The sequence below is a fragment of the Neocloeon triangulifer genome, unplaced genomic scaffold (genome assembly GCF_031216515.1).
Source record: "Neocloeon triangulifer isolate White Clay Creek 2 clone unplaced genomic scaffold, ASM3121651v1 ptg000012l, whole genome shotgun sequence".
Taxonomy (NCBI): domain Eukaryota; kingdom Metazoa; phylum Arthropoda; class Insecta; order Ephemeroptera; family Baetidae; genus Neocloeon; species Neocloeon triangulifer.
This window is the reverse complement of record NW_026775554.1, coordinates 15,623,890-15,638,827: the sequence shown is the minus strand read 5'-3', so window position 1 is coordinate 15,638,827 and position 14,938 is coordinate 15,623,890. Positions and strand designations below refer to the sequence as shown.

The 14,938-nt window shown below is 36.7% G+C and overlaps 1 protein-coding gene across 1 annotated transcript; it reads right to left on the bottom strand.

The window, feature by feature from the left end:
- Positions 1–12,899: 12,899 nt before the first annotated feature.
- LOC132196335 (lactosylceramide 4-alpha-galactosyltransferase-like) lies at positions 12,900–14,890 on the bottom strand. Its single transcript, XM_059618899.1, has 2 exons — positions 14,492–14,890; positions 12,900–13,493 (listed from the first exon to the last, which is right to left on the bottom strand). The coding sequence occupies exons 1-2, from the start codon at positions 14,888–14,890 to the stop codon at positions 12,900–12,902; spliced, it is 993 nt and encodes a 330-aa protein (XP_059474882.1).
- Positions 14,891–14,938: the final 48 nt, after the last annotated feature.

Genomic DNA, 14,938 nt, shown 5'->3' with positions numbered 1-14,938 from the left:
ATCACAGTAATTTGCTTCCCCCAGAAATAGAAATAAAATATAATGCAAAACAATGCAAATAGGCATAAGTATTAAAAATACCTCAATTATCATGCATTTAGATTAGATATTTCAGGCTCAATGTCTGTTTTCTTAATCATTTAGAAATTAACGGGGTATGAGGATGACAGAATAATATTCTGTTGCTGACGGACGTGATCAAAATATAAACAAGTGCGCCTAAAACTTGCCAATCGGAAGCGCTTTCCTATCAACAGTTGAAAACTAAACTCCCATATCATGACACCGTTTTGATGGCACAAATAAGGCTCGCTTATTTCGTGAGTTAAATTTTGAAAAAGCTTATTATTTTTTTCTAAAATTGAAAATTTAATTCCAAAAACAATATTTTTCTCTTGGCAGGCTATTTTCATAACACTCTATGTACTGTCTATTTTGTTTGACGATTGCGACACATTGAATAACAATGGTGAAAAAAAACTTCATTTTTCTGTTCAAATTTCAATAATTTAAGCATTAAAATTAACACAGGAGAAGAAACCCAATCCAAAGCGCTATATAGAGTAAAGCCGTATACAAAATTGATCATAAAATTTTCAAGAAAGCAGCAACGATTAGAAATTATTAAATGCTGTGGTCGAAATAAATGCGTAGGGGGCAAGCGGATGTCAACGACAACAACGCCATTTAAATCTGCTGTTAAAAATTTGACTATAGTTGAAGTGGTAACTGGACAGTTAGAATCTACAAATGAGCCATCGACGTAACTTTTTTTTTAATTTGAAAACCAAAATTTTACAAAACAAGTAGGAATCCTGAGATGACTACAAAAATTGAGGAACTAACGACACAAGAACCTCAAACTACTTTGAGTGAAGAGGTGACCACAAATATTGATACAAGTGTTCCAACAGATCCTATCTCACTAGCCACTGAAGCGCAAACTGAAATTACGTCTACTACGTATAAAATTACAGAGATCACAAACCCTTCAACTACAGGTATAAGATGAAATAAATATATACACATGTAAGCAGCTCAAAATGACTTAAAATATTTGAAAAATCGATTGAAAATTTGTGGGTTTGAAATAAAAATTATGCTTGATGGAACTTTTAATTCAGGCTAATTTTTTTATATAACGAAAGAGCTGGAATAAATTAACAATTATACCAAATAATAGATATATGGAAATTAACTAAATTCTAAATTAAAGAGAGCACGAGCACAACCCCAGAGACGACCACTTCAACATCAACCACAAGTACCACAACCAGCACCACCACAACATCAACAACCAGCACTTCCACAACATCAACAACAAGTACAACTACGATGACGACGACGACAACAACAACCACTACAACACCTTGTCCAAGTAAGAAATAATTTGTTTTATAATTTTACAATTATAATTATGGAAACTTTTAGCTTATAATATTCCCAATGTTTATGTAAGAGAATCGATTCACTTCTAATTTACTTCATTAACTTGGCATTTTAAATTGACCAGACTACCTGGGAAAGTGCCCGGTTGGATTGCAATAGAATGGGAATGGATCTAGTCGTTATTGATTCTCAGTCAAAAGATGCGTGCTTTTCAACTTATTTGCAAAATCAAGGTATTTATTCGTTATTTCTAATCAACATTAAACTTATCAAATTTCAAATGTAGGTAGAGCCCAGGATACGTTTTGGATTGGCATTAGTTCGATTGCGCAGAGTTCATTTACATGGGTGAATAAAAACGCTCTTTCATACATAAAATGGGCAAGTGGCTTTCCATCCTCCTTAGCAAAAGAGTTCTGCGTGTCAGCTTCGTAATTATTTTACTTTACTTATTATTTACTTCAAGGTGTCATATAATTATTTCATATTTGAACATATTTCTTTTAAGTGGTGGGAGGTGGAAAAATCAAATATGCACAGATGTCAACTTTTTTGCATGTGAGGAGTCGAAAATTATCAACACTTCCTCAAAAACCTGCCCAGCAAGTGATAATTTAAATTAACAAAAATGAAATTTATTCATTAAATTTATTAATTCAAGCATCTTCACGTTATCCAATATTCCAAGTCTCAGTAAACCCACGAAGTTAGCAATATTCTGTTATTTATTTATCGTTTCTCCTTTTCAAGAAATCTTGGTATGCAGCGCGGCAGGATTGTTTAAACCAGGGGATGGATCTTGTTAGTGCTGAAACACCAGAAGAGGACTTTTGCATTCGCAAGATGCTCAATATGAATGGCAATTGAATTGATTTATGTGTGGAACCAAACTCTAAGCTAGTGTTTCATGAACTTCCAGGCTTAGAGTCACGTTGGGTTTGGATGTCTTTGAATTGCCAAAATGAGACGTTTTATGATCATTGGGTGAGCGGAGCTAACGTTTCTTATAACACGTGGGGACCAACGCAACCTTCGCAATATCCAGCAGAGAGATGCTTGATCTATTGGTAAATTGCACTTTTAAATCTATACGATTTATATTAAAAAAATTTAACTGGAAGGCTCAACGCATGGTATGATTTGGGATGCTCCAGTGCACAATATTATGTGTGCGAAGGATCCACAATCTGAAAATATGACTAATTAATAGTGTTGATTAAACTTTCTTTATTTTGTGGACTTTTGACCATCAATAAATTACTTGCTTGATTCTTAATTCGATCACTAAAAATTAAAAAGGATATTTATGTCTTACGTTCCTCAATTTATATTTTATTTTCTAGTTTAAAACGTTTTAATTGAAAAAAATTGTTGCCTGGATTTAAATTCTGCTTTCCCTAAATGATTTTATAGTATTTCATTTGGCAAAAAAAAAAAATGGAATAAAACTGGAATATGCATTTTATTTAAAAAATGTTCATTTTCTGTATTCTGTACGCAAAATTGAGAAAGTAAAAAATGTTGGTAAAAAGAGATAAATTTGACGACACGCGCGCACACATACTAAATAATCCCCAACGCATCCAATAAGAGCAACACCAAGACACAACATACGTATACGCAGACAATATAATTTAGTGCCTGCGCGTTGGTAATAAAATAAATTTGGAGCGGCGGCGCGCGCGGCGCGCATTGTGTGGTTGCGCTCAAGAAGTAATATGGAAGATGGTTGCATTGAAATGAAGATTAATGAGTCGGACCCCCCGCACTAAAGTTATTATCACTCGCGCTCCATCACCAGCTCGTGTTTGTTTTTAGCCTGTATTAAATCCGCAGCAGCTCCGTCGCCGCCGCCGCCGCTTTCATTTTAAATACGCACGCACTTGCCATTAAATCATCCCGCGTTATTAAATTATTCGCGCCACTGCCGCCGAAAATGCCTGAACAACTGCTGAAATATTCATCCGAATCGGTGATTATTATTTCAGCTGCTGGATGGTTTGCGGTCGGTGCGGCTTTTTGGCCGCTCTGGGACCCCTGGGCTGCCCGCTAATTATCTTTCTTGTTGGTTTGCGTTTCTTATTTTGCATCCTCTGAGTGCTGCGGAAGTCCGCAGAGGCAAGGGTTGAAACCAAGTAAGGGACATTATTCGGTTTGCCTCTAATTGGAATTCCAAATTCAAATAAAAACGGAGACTGCTTTATTTTTTATTTTTGAAGAAGAACTTATCAAATTAACAACATAAAACAATGATATCTAATTTTTACTCCCTGAGCGCAAAATTATTATTATTTAGGATTTTGAAGAAAATAAAATTGCAATAAACAAAACATCTCTTACAATTAGTTTTATGCAGTCCCAAGAAGTAAAATAATAGATGTAAAAAAAAAACAATTTTAAAACATTGCATTTTAAATTTTAATTGAGATATTTTGAATTGTAAATCTACCCTCATAATTGCTTTTTTTTGTTACTCATCTTAGCTTTACGATCAACATTTGAGACGCTTTAATGTTTTGCGGATTCATTGCAAAAATCATAAGATAATCCACCAGCATGTTAGGGATTCATTCCGCTCCTGAATAACTATACAAAGGCAGAGGCGGTGCGGGTTGCGTTGTGGCAGGGGCCATTATTTGCAGGTCACCGGGATGCAGGCGGGCAGGACCGCTGACCACCGACCTTGCGGTCGCCCACCACACATTCTCTCCCACGCACAAACATCGCAGCCAAAAGAACGACGTGTTCGCCTAGCAAGCGCGCTCGACGCTGTGCCGCCACACGTGAAAGTCGAGCATTTTGCCTATAGGTCGGGCGCTTTTTTAATATTTAAAGGTTGGGAGAACAAAGACCCTCTCCTAGCTTGTACAAAACGAAACTCTTCATCACAGCAGCTCGTAATTTCTACCGTATTCAAATTTGCAAAAGGATAAAAAGTTTAAAAACAATACTTTTATGTTTTTCAAATTAAACTAAATAAGTTTAAAAAAGGAATATTTTACATTCATTTTGTGCAATTTCAGTTCAAAAGAAAATAGAACTATTAAACTCTGAATCAAATTTGCAGCTTCGACACTCTCCAGTAATAAATCATCTAAATGCACCCCTTTCCCAGCTTTTCTCTCTTTGGTCTTTGGCGGAGCAAAAACAGCAGTGGCGAGAGTGAAGCTTTTAACCATTGGAAATGGATTTGGCCAGAGCGAGAGAGAGAGAGCAAAAGAGCCCGTCACGCATTAAAATGCAAATGGGGAGGATTAACCCCTTTGGCAGCTGGAAATGGCAAAGAAATATCAAAGCAACAACTGCAATTTTCGACGAGTTAGTTTCTTAGGGCGGCCGCATGCAATAATAATAAGGGCGTGTAATGGGGGTTGCATAAGAAGCAGGAACATCCACCCCCAGCCGACAGCCGCGTGAATTATTAAGCAGCTAATATTGCTCTCATGCATACATATGCCGCTGCTGCCGCAGTCAGTCCAACTTACTTACTCCATTGCCACTCATTTTCCACCGAGAAATTCGCGTTCGGATGCTCTCAACCCTCCTTTCTCTTCCCTCTCTACCGTTCATTATTGGCCCAACAAACTGTGCTTTGCGACCACAAACACACATCTCGTAAATTAGAACTTTCATTACAATTTCAAATTCACAGGACAAAGACGAAATTACTTGTTTCGTAAATTTAATGTAAATTTACACTTCAAATCAATAAAAAGAAACCTTCAACATGAAAAAAAAAAGGTATCATTGTAAAATAAATTTTAAAGAAAATTTCCAAATTTTGTTTTAATAAATTGGCAAAATTGAAACAAATTTTTAACAATATGAAAAATAAAGAGTTGAATTGGTAAGTTCTTTAAATTTATTAGCTTCAAAATCTACTCATACTTAGTAAGAAAAAGCATGCATATACTTTTTTATTCCACGTCAAACTGATGGTAAAAACTGTGGGATTTTTTCCTTTTATTTTGACCAACAAAAATCATAAAACCACAGAGCATAAATGTTTCCCATAAAAAGAAATTATTTTACAGCTCACACGCTTGCTTTTTTTTAAGCAGCAATGCAAAATAACCCATTAAAAAAGCTTTTCTTTCCCTGTGTTGTTTTTTTTTATCTGGGCGTGAGTGCGTATTCGTTTTGTATGTGAGCCGCGCGGAGCAAAATTCGATGAGATGCCACACACAAACTTTGTCTGATGAAAAAGAAGAGAGAAGGAATCACTCATCATCATTGTTGTTGGCCGCAGCCAATAGTAATTTGGTGCCGCTCTTTTCTCTCTATTCTGCTTTCGGTTAAATTGCTTTTCATGCTCTCTCTCTGCCTGTTGGTTTATTCTTCAGCTAACAATGCCTCCTGTTTTGGTCATTAACGTGATGACCGCGCAATCTGCCAAAGGTCATTCTCTATATCACGCAACCGTTGTGGGATTGAAACATAACAAATAAGGTTTAATGGTAAAGCCAAAAAGACGCTGATCATATAGGTATACATTAATTTTTTTAATAAAATGTTTCGTTTGTTTACACTAAGCACAGGAATGTTTAAATTTATTTCAGAAACGGACATCCAATGAATTATATTAGAATATTTTAATTGTTGTTAAAAAGATACTTCAGTTTAATTAAGTAATCTAAAGGAAGTTTGACTATCGCAGAAACAAGTTAAAAACATGTGGAACTGGCAAAATTAAAACGTATAAATTTTGATTTCTTATTAGCAAATTTTAAAATTATGTGCAAGTATTTTTTAGTAATATAATTACGAGTATAAAAAACTTTCCAATTAAATAACACACAATTTAACATTAATTCAATTTTTCCATTAATTTAATTAGTGACTAAGAAAACTTTCAAATGCGTGTAAGTTAAAAAAGAATGGCGTTCACCGAATCAAATATCATGCTCAATTTCCTGCGCACGAATTTTCCCTGCTCACGTAATATCCTTTTTGCGAACGTATCTTGCACATTAATCTCTCTCGGCTGGACCGGCAAACGCGAGAATAAGATCCGCATGACGGATGAATGTTTGCAGAAGAGGTCGCGCTCTTGCCATCACTTTTGCTCAGGCCAAGATACGAGAGCTGCGGCCGGCTCGTCCCTCCTGAGGATTCGCGGCGAGTTTCGCACTTTTGCTCTCTCTTGGACGTTCAACAGAATTATGCATAGAGGGCTGGGAAAATGATTAATCGAGCCGCGAAAGAATCGTTTTTAATTAGCAAAGTTAATTTAGCAGCTCATTTGTGTCCAGACATAAACGTTATTTGCACTTTGGAAGTTTGGGTAATGAGCTAAATTTGCGATTCTATTCTATCTATTGTCGTCCAATGAAAAGTATAAAATCAACTACAAAAATACTTTGTATTTAAATATAAAAAAAAAATATAAGCTTATTAAAAATGTGGAATTATTTACTTTGTAAATCTGGTTAATCAAATTTGATTATGTAAATCAGATGTAAGAAAAAAACAGAAATTGCTAACTTTTTGAACCCTTGTAACTAATAATTTTTTGCAAAATTTGTGGCATTTTTAATAATTTTCTTTGTTTATTTCTTGCAGAATAATTTCATCTTATCTTTTTATCAAATATCTCATTTTTAACAAAATAAATTGTAACATCATTATAAATTTTTCAAAAATTCTGGGGGAAAACTTACATTTTTTTTTTTTTATAAAAATACTTAATGGTTACAGTCACAAGAGAATTTTTATTTTCCACTGTTAAAAGTCTATGGGAAAAACTGTTAGTGCATTCAATGTCTAATTTCATTCTGATGAGCACCTTTTTCACGCAGGCTGCTGCTTCTTGAGAATGGAATGCGATGATTCCGTCTGTTCGACGCTCGGGCAGGGAAATTATTTATTATATAGAAAATACAGTGAGAGAAGACGATTTCGTTCTGCCACCGAGACATGTTATTAAATTTAAATCTTTAATTCAAGCAGCACAATTTAATGGCTTCAACCGGTTGGGTTGTCTCTCTCTCTTGGGCTCTCCTCTTTGTATAAGTAATTTTGTTATTATCTCTGTGTTGAATCATAAAAATTGATCTGCCATTATAATTACACTTGATTTGATTTGCTTCCGCGGAGGCTCCCCAAAGGATGAAAAACAGGGATGGGCAAGCATAGTAATGGAGGTCCGAAAGTAATTTTAAAAGAAATCATTAAATCTAGAGGGACACAAAAAATCCAAAGAATTGATTGATCTTCACTCAAATATAACATGCATGACCTTGGACGTGAAAATTCATTGAATGGCACAAAACAGACTGTTGCGCTTCTTCGCGCGGTGTTCGGCAATCGAGAAAATGAGCGTTAAATTGCCTCTCGGCTGAATAAATTTTGAATTTTCCTCGGCTCACATCAGAAAACCAACCAGCCTTTCTTTTCCTGCGTCTCGCCGGCATCGCTAATAACTATAATGGGCAATCATAATGTGTGTGCTCCGCTCGCCCGCCGATCAATGAAGAGTTTTTACTTCTTGCAGAAATTAATTCCCGCGGTCCATTGTGCCGCGCTGTACACGGAAATCTCATTATCGCGGCGCGAGTGAAACAATGGCCGAATGTGTATTATCAGTGTGCGCTCTATTTGAGATTTGCATAGGTTGCATTGGGCAGCATAATTATTATGAAACTATCAAAGCCTGATTATGCAACCAGCAAACATGCTTTTCATATACTTGTCATTCTATCCTAAAGTATGGCGTTAACAATTTAAATTCCCCAAGAATTGGTTCATAGAATAGCATAATACATGAAGTTATCGGAAAAAAAATATTAATAAATGTGTGGAGCGTGGAAATTAAAAATCGAGATAGAAAAGAAAAATTTAAATTGCTTATTGCTTCAAATTTTACTGACCAACAAGTTCAACAAATAGATAATATTTTAGCTTATTAATCTAAAAAAACATCTTAACTGAATGAATAAAAATCTATGTTAACGAAAAGCATCACTTTTGTTTTCCGCCAAATCCGCCATTTAAAAACACTTTTTCACCAATGAAATTAGCATTAAATAAATATTGCTCTTGAGTTTAGTATCAAATTTGTAAACAAATTACATCCCCTAACTGAGTGTTAAAGTGTTAAATAAATAAATACATAAATGAAATCAAAATCTAGATAACATTTTAGAATTATACTTTTTGAAAAAACCCCAATGATCAATACTAGAGAGTGGAGACAGATCTTGAAAATAATAATAATTGTATTAAAAAAAGACAAAATTTATTTATTATTTTAAAAGGTAAATATGAAAATAACACAATAAATTTAAATAAATAAACAATTTATTATTGCTTTATTTGTTAACTTGTTTTTTCTTCAATTTGACATCATTTTGAATCTTCGGATCTCGACGGCCTCAAGAAATTTTCGGACCAAGCGTGCATTGTGTATATTATTGGAAAGGTCGGCGGCGCGTCCGTGTATATTAACGTAACGAAAAATCATTATCCGCCTTTGGTCCCAAGGTTATGAGAATCGAGAGTCGGAGATGATTATTAAACGAAAAGAATGGAATGGAGAGAGACGATTTTGGGCGCTACTGTGATTGGTTTCCTCTCTCGGCAGTCAGGCATATTATTATAGTTTCTCCTCGGCCGAAAAGCTGCAGCCATATTACCAATTACAAAAACGATCATACGTGATGAAAATTTCTGATTCGAATAATAACAAGCCGTGCGTGTTCATACAGAGAGGGCCGGCCTTCTCATTCCGAATGTAATTTTCCGTGCGTGGCAAAAAAACTGATGAACGAAACTCGGCACAGATGCCATTGGTCGGAGCAAAAGGCTCCGCCGCCGCCGCGAGCACACAAAGAGAAATAAAAAAGAGAACGTGCTTAATAATAACAATAAATTAAGCACGCCGAGAGCTTCAGAGAGGATGATTGTCTCCTGCGGAGAACGTTTCTTTGTGTTCGGCCTATCAAACGCTCACGTTTCTATGTTTGACTCTGCCCAACAAATATCATTTCCAACCCTCTCTGCACGGAAAGCAAAATGCCGAACAATAATTTTTTTCATTCGTCTCTAAATTCTTCAAAAATGAGAATATTTAATATCAATTTCGATATTTTTGATGAAATAATTTTTTCTGTTGCATTATCTAATGACTGGAGTCTAACCAGGCTTTTGGGCCACCATAAATTTTTAGTTTCAATTTCATAAAATTAGTCTATACAACGTAATTGGAACTTATTGAAATCGCATGCACTGAGGAAGTGATTTTTCTCAAAATTTATTTTATTTCAGCTTAATTTTTGTTGTGTTATTAAAATTCTGGGATTATTGTGTTTTTTTCTTTAATTATAGGATATATTTTTATTTATTAGTGAGACTACAAAATTATTTTCAAATTTTAAATAATTTAAAAAGCGCTCAAAATATGTAGCACTCTCTGCGTTGCTCTAGCGAGTTAGTGAAATTTTTAAAAAGCAATTAGGTTTTTTTTAAGTGTTAAAATTTTTTATCAGCACTTCCACTCTCCCTTTTGGTGCGGCAACTGTGACAGAGAGAACGAGCCATTTGCGGCTAATTCAGCAATTAGCTAGAGCATTTAGCAGCCGTTAAATGCAAACACACACACAAGTGAATTTGTGATCGGCGATTCCCTTTGAAGTGCGAGCGCATTTGTCATAAATATGTATGCGGCCACGCTGTGTTGGCCGCTAATTCACCTTGTCCCGACCAGCAGCTGAGAGGCAATCAAAACATTCCGATTATTGGCACCGAGTGAGTGCCGGACGCGCTAATTAATTCCGCCGCAGCCGCACCCCCACAAATGGACAGTTAAATTGGCCAGAACTCTCGCGTGAGAGAGTGTCTATTGCGGTTCCATTCATGAGAGATCAACCCACCCTCTGATGATGATTTCATCGCCAATTTGAGCACCGCGTTCAAACTTGTTGCCAGTAATTCACACCAAAGCAAAACGGCAGGAGACGAATATATCCGGCTATGAAATTACAGAGGCTAAATTTGAAGCAAGAATCCTGATTTAATTAGTTTTTTGTAAATTTTTAACTAAATATGGCAGTAAAACATTAAAAAGCCTATTAATTGACAAATCCTAAGAAGGTCAGATTTTATTTCACAATTTTTATGAAAATCATTATTGTGAAAGCATGAAAACTGATAATATACAAAAAAAAGTTCCAATTTTAGTATCTAAAATATCTGCAAATAAAATATTTCACCTACGCAATTGTGTATATATACAAAAATAAATAATTGTTAACCCAAACAAAAACTGGCAACCCTTCCGCTATAAAAATTTTACCAGTGCACCTTTGTTATTTATTAATTATCACCAGCTCCCTCACTCCATGTGCACATTATTTTTTTCCAGCCCAGCCTGCAAATGAGCAAACACACCATAAAAAAGTTGCAGATTGCGCCCGGCGCTTCATTAATGCAGTAATTGTTAATGAGTTGTGTGCAGTGCAGAGAAAATCTCGCCACTCACTTAATTGCCGCCGCTCGCCTTCTACTTTTTTTTCCACCCGAAGAGTGAGAGAGGAGCGCCGGGGGTGGACTCTTCTCACCCCTTCCGGTGCCTTCTCTCTCGCTAAGCACCCTCTGCACTTTTAATTGCTTTGATGTTGCAACATTTTTAATGAGTCCAGTGTCCCTGAGCACTCAGCGCCTGCCTGCGAAATCACTCAACTGTGAAATTCTTCGCGCACCAAAACGTGTCAAGATTAAGAACTTGCGCCTAAACTTTTGGATACAATTTTTAGGAACAAAAAATAATCATAATGACATTTTTTTTTAGCCTATCTTTAATGAAAATTCTTCTTACTTCCATATTAACGTTACAATTTTCATTTTTATAAAATACTAGGAACTTGCTATCCGCAGTATACTATTTTTTATTTTGCTTCTTGGGTTATGTCTAAACTTTAAATTTATAGATTTATCTTCTTTAAAAATTGTGAATCTTTCCTGCATTTTATTTGATTTCCGTAAAAAAATTGAATTTAAAAAAAAAAACTACAGTTTTTTTTTAATCTGAATCAATAACGGTTTAAAAAAAATTTATTGCCTTTGAAAAAGGTCTTAAATCCTTATTTTAACCAGGAGCAGAATTAAAGTCAATGATTTTATTGCTATACGAAGCTTCGGCTGCGGCACTTCAAAGATCAATCAGAGCCCGTTTGAAGAATGAAAACAAATCAAGTTTTCTGACCGCCAAAGGTGGGGCGGAATCATCTCCCTCTCAACAATAATTAACAAAAAGGCGCGCGGCTCTTTGTGTTTCAGATCCTCTTTGTGCGGCGCCGCACGATTGTTTCATTTGCGCCAACAATGCGTTTAATTAATGTACCGAGAGCGAATTATGGCCGCCGAGAGTTGAATCGATTGATTAATTAACTCGCGCTTCTCCGCACTGGCTGCCGAAAAATTCCTCAGGGCACTCTTTTTAATAAACTCCCTCCGGAGCCGCCACCGCCGCTCTTTCGCCGAATACTTTTTAATTAGCAGATTTTTTAGATTCCACCCCGCGACGAGCTACACTTTTTCCTTACGCTTTACTTACCAAGTTACCAGACTAATTTATTGGTCTGCCCGTTTTATTAGCGAAAATCGTGCGCGCGAAAAGTGTCTGCGCAATAACCGATTTCAACTCTTTTGCCGCTGGCCAGATTTTCAGTACGCCAAAGTTCGGAGAGGATTTTTATTTATGTATTAATTTCTAGTTACTAGTTTTGCATCTTCTTGAGATTCTCAACTGTTTGCTGATGGTAATTATTTAAAATTATGTTAAAGTTTTAGTTAAATTTCAATTAATTTGCATTAAAATATGTCCATTTTCAGGTAATATCATTCAATTATATTAAAAATACGAAGATCCTTGTATTTTTTATGATCCCGCTCATCGATCTTAGCTGCTACAAATTCGTCTGCCAAATAACACGCGCGCACAGATTCGATTGTCGCAGTGAGAGGGCGAGCGAAAATTCCAATCAGTCGAGATCAAAGCGAACAAGCACATCTGCACGACATATGAAATAGCACTTAAAAGGAGGTCTAATTGCATATCAGGCGCAATAACCGCGCTCGAAGGTACGTTCGCATGCATCACACACACGCAACCCTTTCTTTGGCTGCCTGGGATGGAATGTCAGAGACATAAAATCGAGTCGCAACCGCCTGCTCACAATGTTGTAAGTCAGTATACATGCCATCTAATTTTCGCCAGCTCTACGTGGGACAATTCCATTAACGCTGTGTCAGTTTTAAAGTACCAGAGAGAAGTGATGTTAGTATTGCTGCATTTAGAAAGATATGGAAATACCATAAAATAATATGAATTAATTGCAATCATTTTTTAATTAACAAAAACAAAAGTTGAGAAAAAATATCTTAGTTCTTCATTAACTTTAAATCATATAATTCTAACAATTTTTTTTATTTTGATTTTATGGGTTCAACTATAAATTTTCTAAATGACTGATCCAATGCATTGATAAGCATTAATTATCTTTGATTGCTCACTAATAGAAAAAGTTTGAACAGCTCCAGAAGGCCCTGGGACAGACGCGGCGGGAGAGATTGGCGATGATGGAGGACGATTCGAGAGGGGTGAGCATGCCGTGGCTCTTGTAGCTGTACAGGTGGATGGCCTTGCTGGCGGCGATTTGGGGCAGCAGTTCGTGCCCTCTGGTGGGGTGGAAGAAGAGGCCAAAGTCCCTAGGGTGGGCGGAGCTGATCAACCTGAAGTCTGGCAGGACGACGTCCCTAACGTGGCCCTGAGTGATCAGCTGATGCACCGCACTGAGACCGGACGCATTAAGCAGCACCTGCTCCAGGGATCGAGACGCTTCTGACCTTTGAGACACGTTGTAGGTCACCCTTAGTCGCTTGATGAACCCTTCGACCAAAGGATGACCCTGCCGGAACTGCAGGAAGGCATTATTGAGTCTTTCTGAGTTCATAGGCGCCACCAGGTTTGGATTTTGCAGCAGCTCAGGTGACAGGGACTTGAAGCTGATGACGTCAAGGTCCAGGTAGGCGCCCCCGAACCTCCAAATGAGCACCAGGCGCACGCAGTTACTCAGGTGGCGAAGGTAGTCGCCGCTCTGCGATACCTGCGGTCATTTTTTTAAAATCTCATTGACTAGCAACAGGAAAAATTCCTGAAAAAATATACATATATACTCCAAAGTCCCCTTCAGCTTAGATTGAAAAGTCACTTTAAAAAGCTTCCTCCGTGAAGATGAGCAACTTAATTGTTTCAGCATGGTACAGAAAATCCCTGCTCTACTAGTTTCGGTTGCGGGTTGCGACCCTAATTCATGAGCTGTTGAAATGAAATAAGCTGACACTAACAAATTTGCATTTTGTAAAATTAAGAATTATGCAAAAAGTATTAATTCAAAAAATTTTAAAAATAAATAACAATTTTTCTACTCCATTTTTTTATACAAAATATTGGAATTAATTAAATTTTAATTTCCAAGCACCGAAACTAGTAGAGCAGGGATTTTCTGTATCATATGCAGAAACAATAAAGTTGCTTATCTTCACCGAGGAAGCTGGATTTTATTTCATCAAAAAATATCTTTAATTAGTTTACTTACTGGTTTAGACACACCATAATTTTGAAATTTTAATAATCAAAAGGTAAAAAAAATCAATTTAATCGATGTTTGAACTCTTGGAAAACATTTTAGAGTAAAAACTTTGTAACGCTATTGAACCTGCATTTTATAATTTATTATTATTTAAATTATTTTAGGCTTCAATCTTACTTAAATCAATAAAAAAAAGGAAATTTAATTAACTTAACCTCAAATCAAAGGTATCTTCAGTTAGTTTACTTTCAGTTTAGCCACCAAGAATTTGTAATTGTTTAAATTATAGTAAAATTCAAAATTTATTGTTTTACCTCTTTCAAGATATCTTATTGTTAGCTAAAATATCATTAAAGCTAAATATTCTACTATTTGATGGTGCTCATACAATGCAACCTGGCAAAGGGTACAGCAGGGTAGGATAAAAAATTGCATACAAAAAATATTCTCTTTTTCTTCCCTATCTGAGAGTCGACCTGAATTTAGCAGTTATTTCCAAGAATTTTACTGACCAGGTGGTGCATCTCAGGGAACCCTGACGTATCCATTGCCGTCTTGGCGTCTATGGTGGTGAGGTGGATGTTTGTGTGGTGGGGAAGAACAGCGGCCAGGGCTTCGTTTTCCTGCTCACGGAATCGCACGGCCGGTTTTAAGAAAACCATCAGCAGGTTGAACTCAGGGTTGAGGCGGGCGAACGATTCAAGTGTGCACACCTGGCGAGGACTTAAAACGGCGCGACCTGACGTCTCAACGAAGAAAATCGTCCTGGGACCGAAAATGCGGCGGAAGGTGGCCGAGTCATGCAACAGCGGCGTCAGGTCACGCAGCTGCAGACCTTCCTCAGGGCACGAAGGTCGCTTGCGCGCAATTAGCAGCAGCGTCGCACCGATCAACAACGGCCACCGCCACATTCTGCGCCACATAATTACTTGAACTGTCCGGGGGAAAAACAGCTTTCC

Excerpts from the sequence above, each read along its gene's own strand:
- LOC132196335 (XM_059618899.1), bottom strand. The coding sequence starts at position 14,890 with ATGTGGCGGTGGCCGTTGTTGATCGGTGCGACGCTGCTGCTAATTGCG. Across the intron at positions 13,494-14,491 it reads TCCCTGAGATGCACCACCTG|GTATCGCAGAGCGGCGACTA; the intron begins GTCAGTAAAATT and ends AAATGACCGCAG.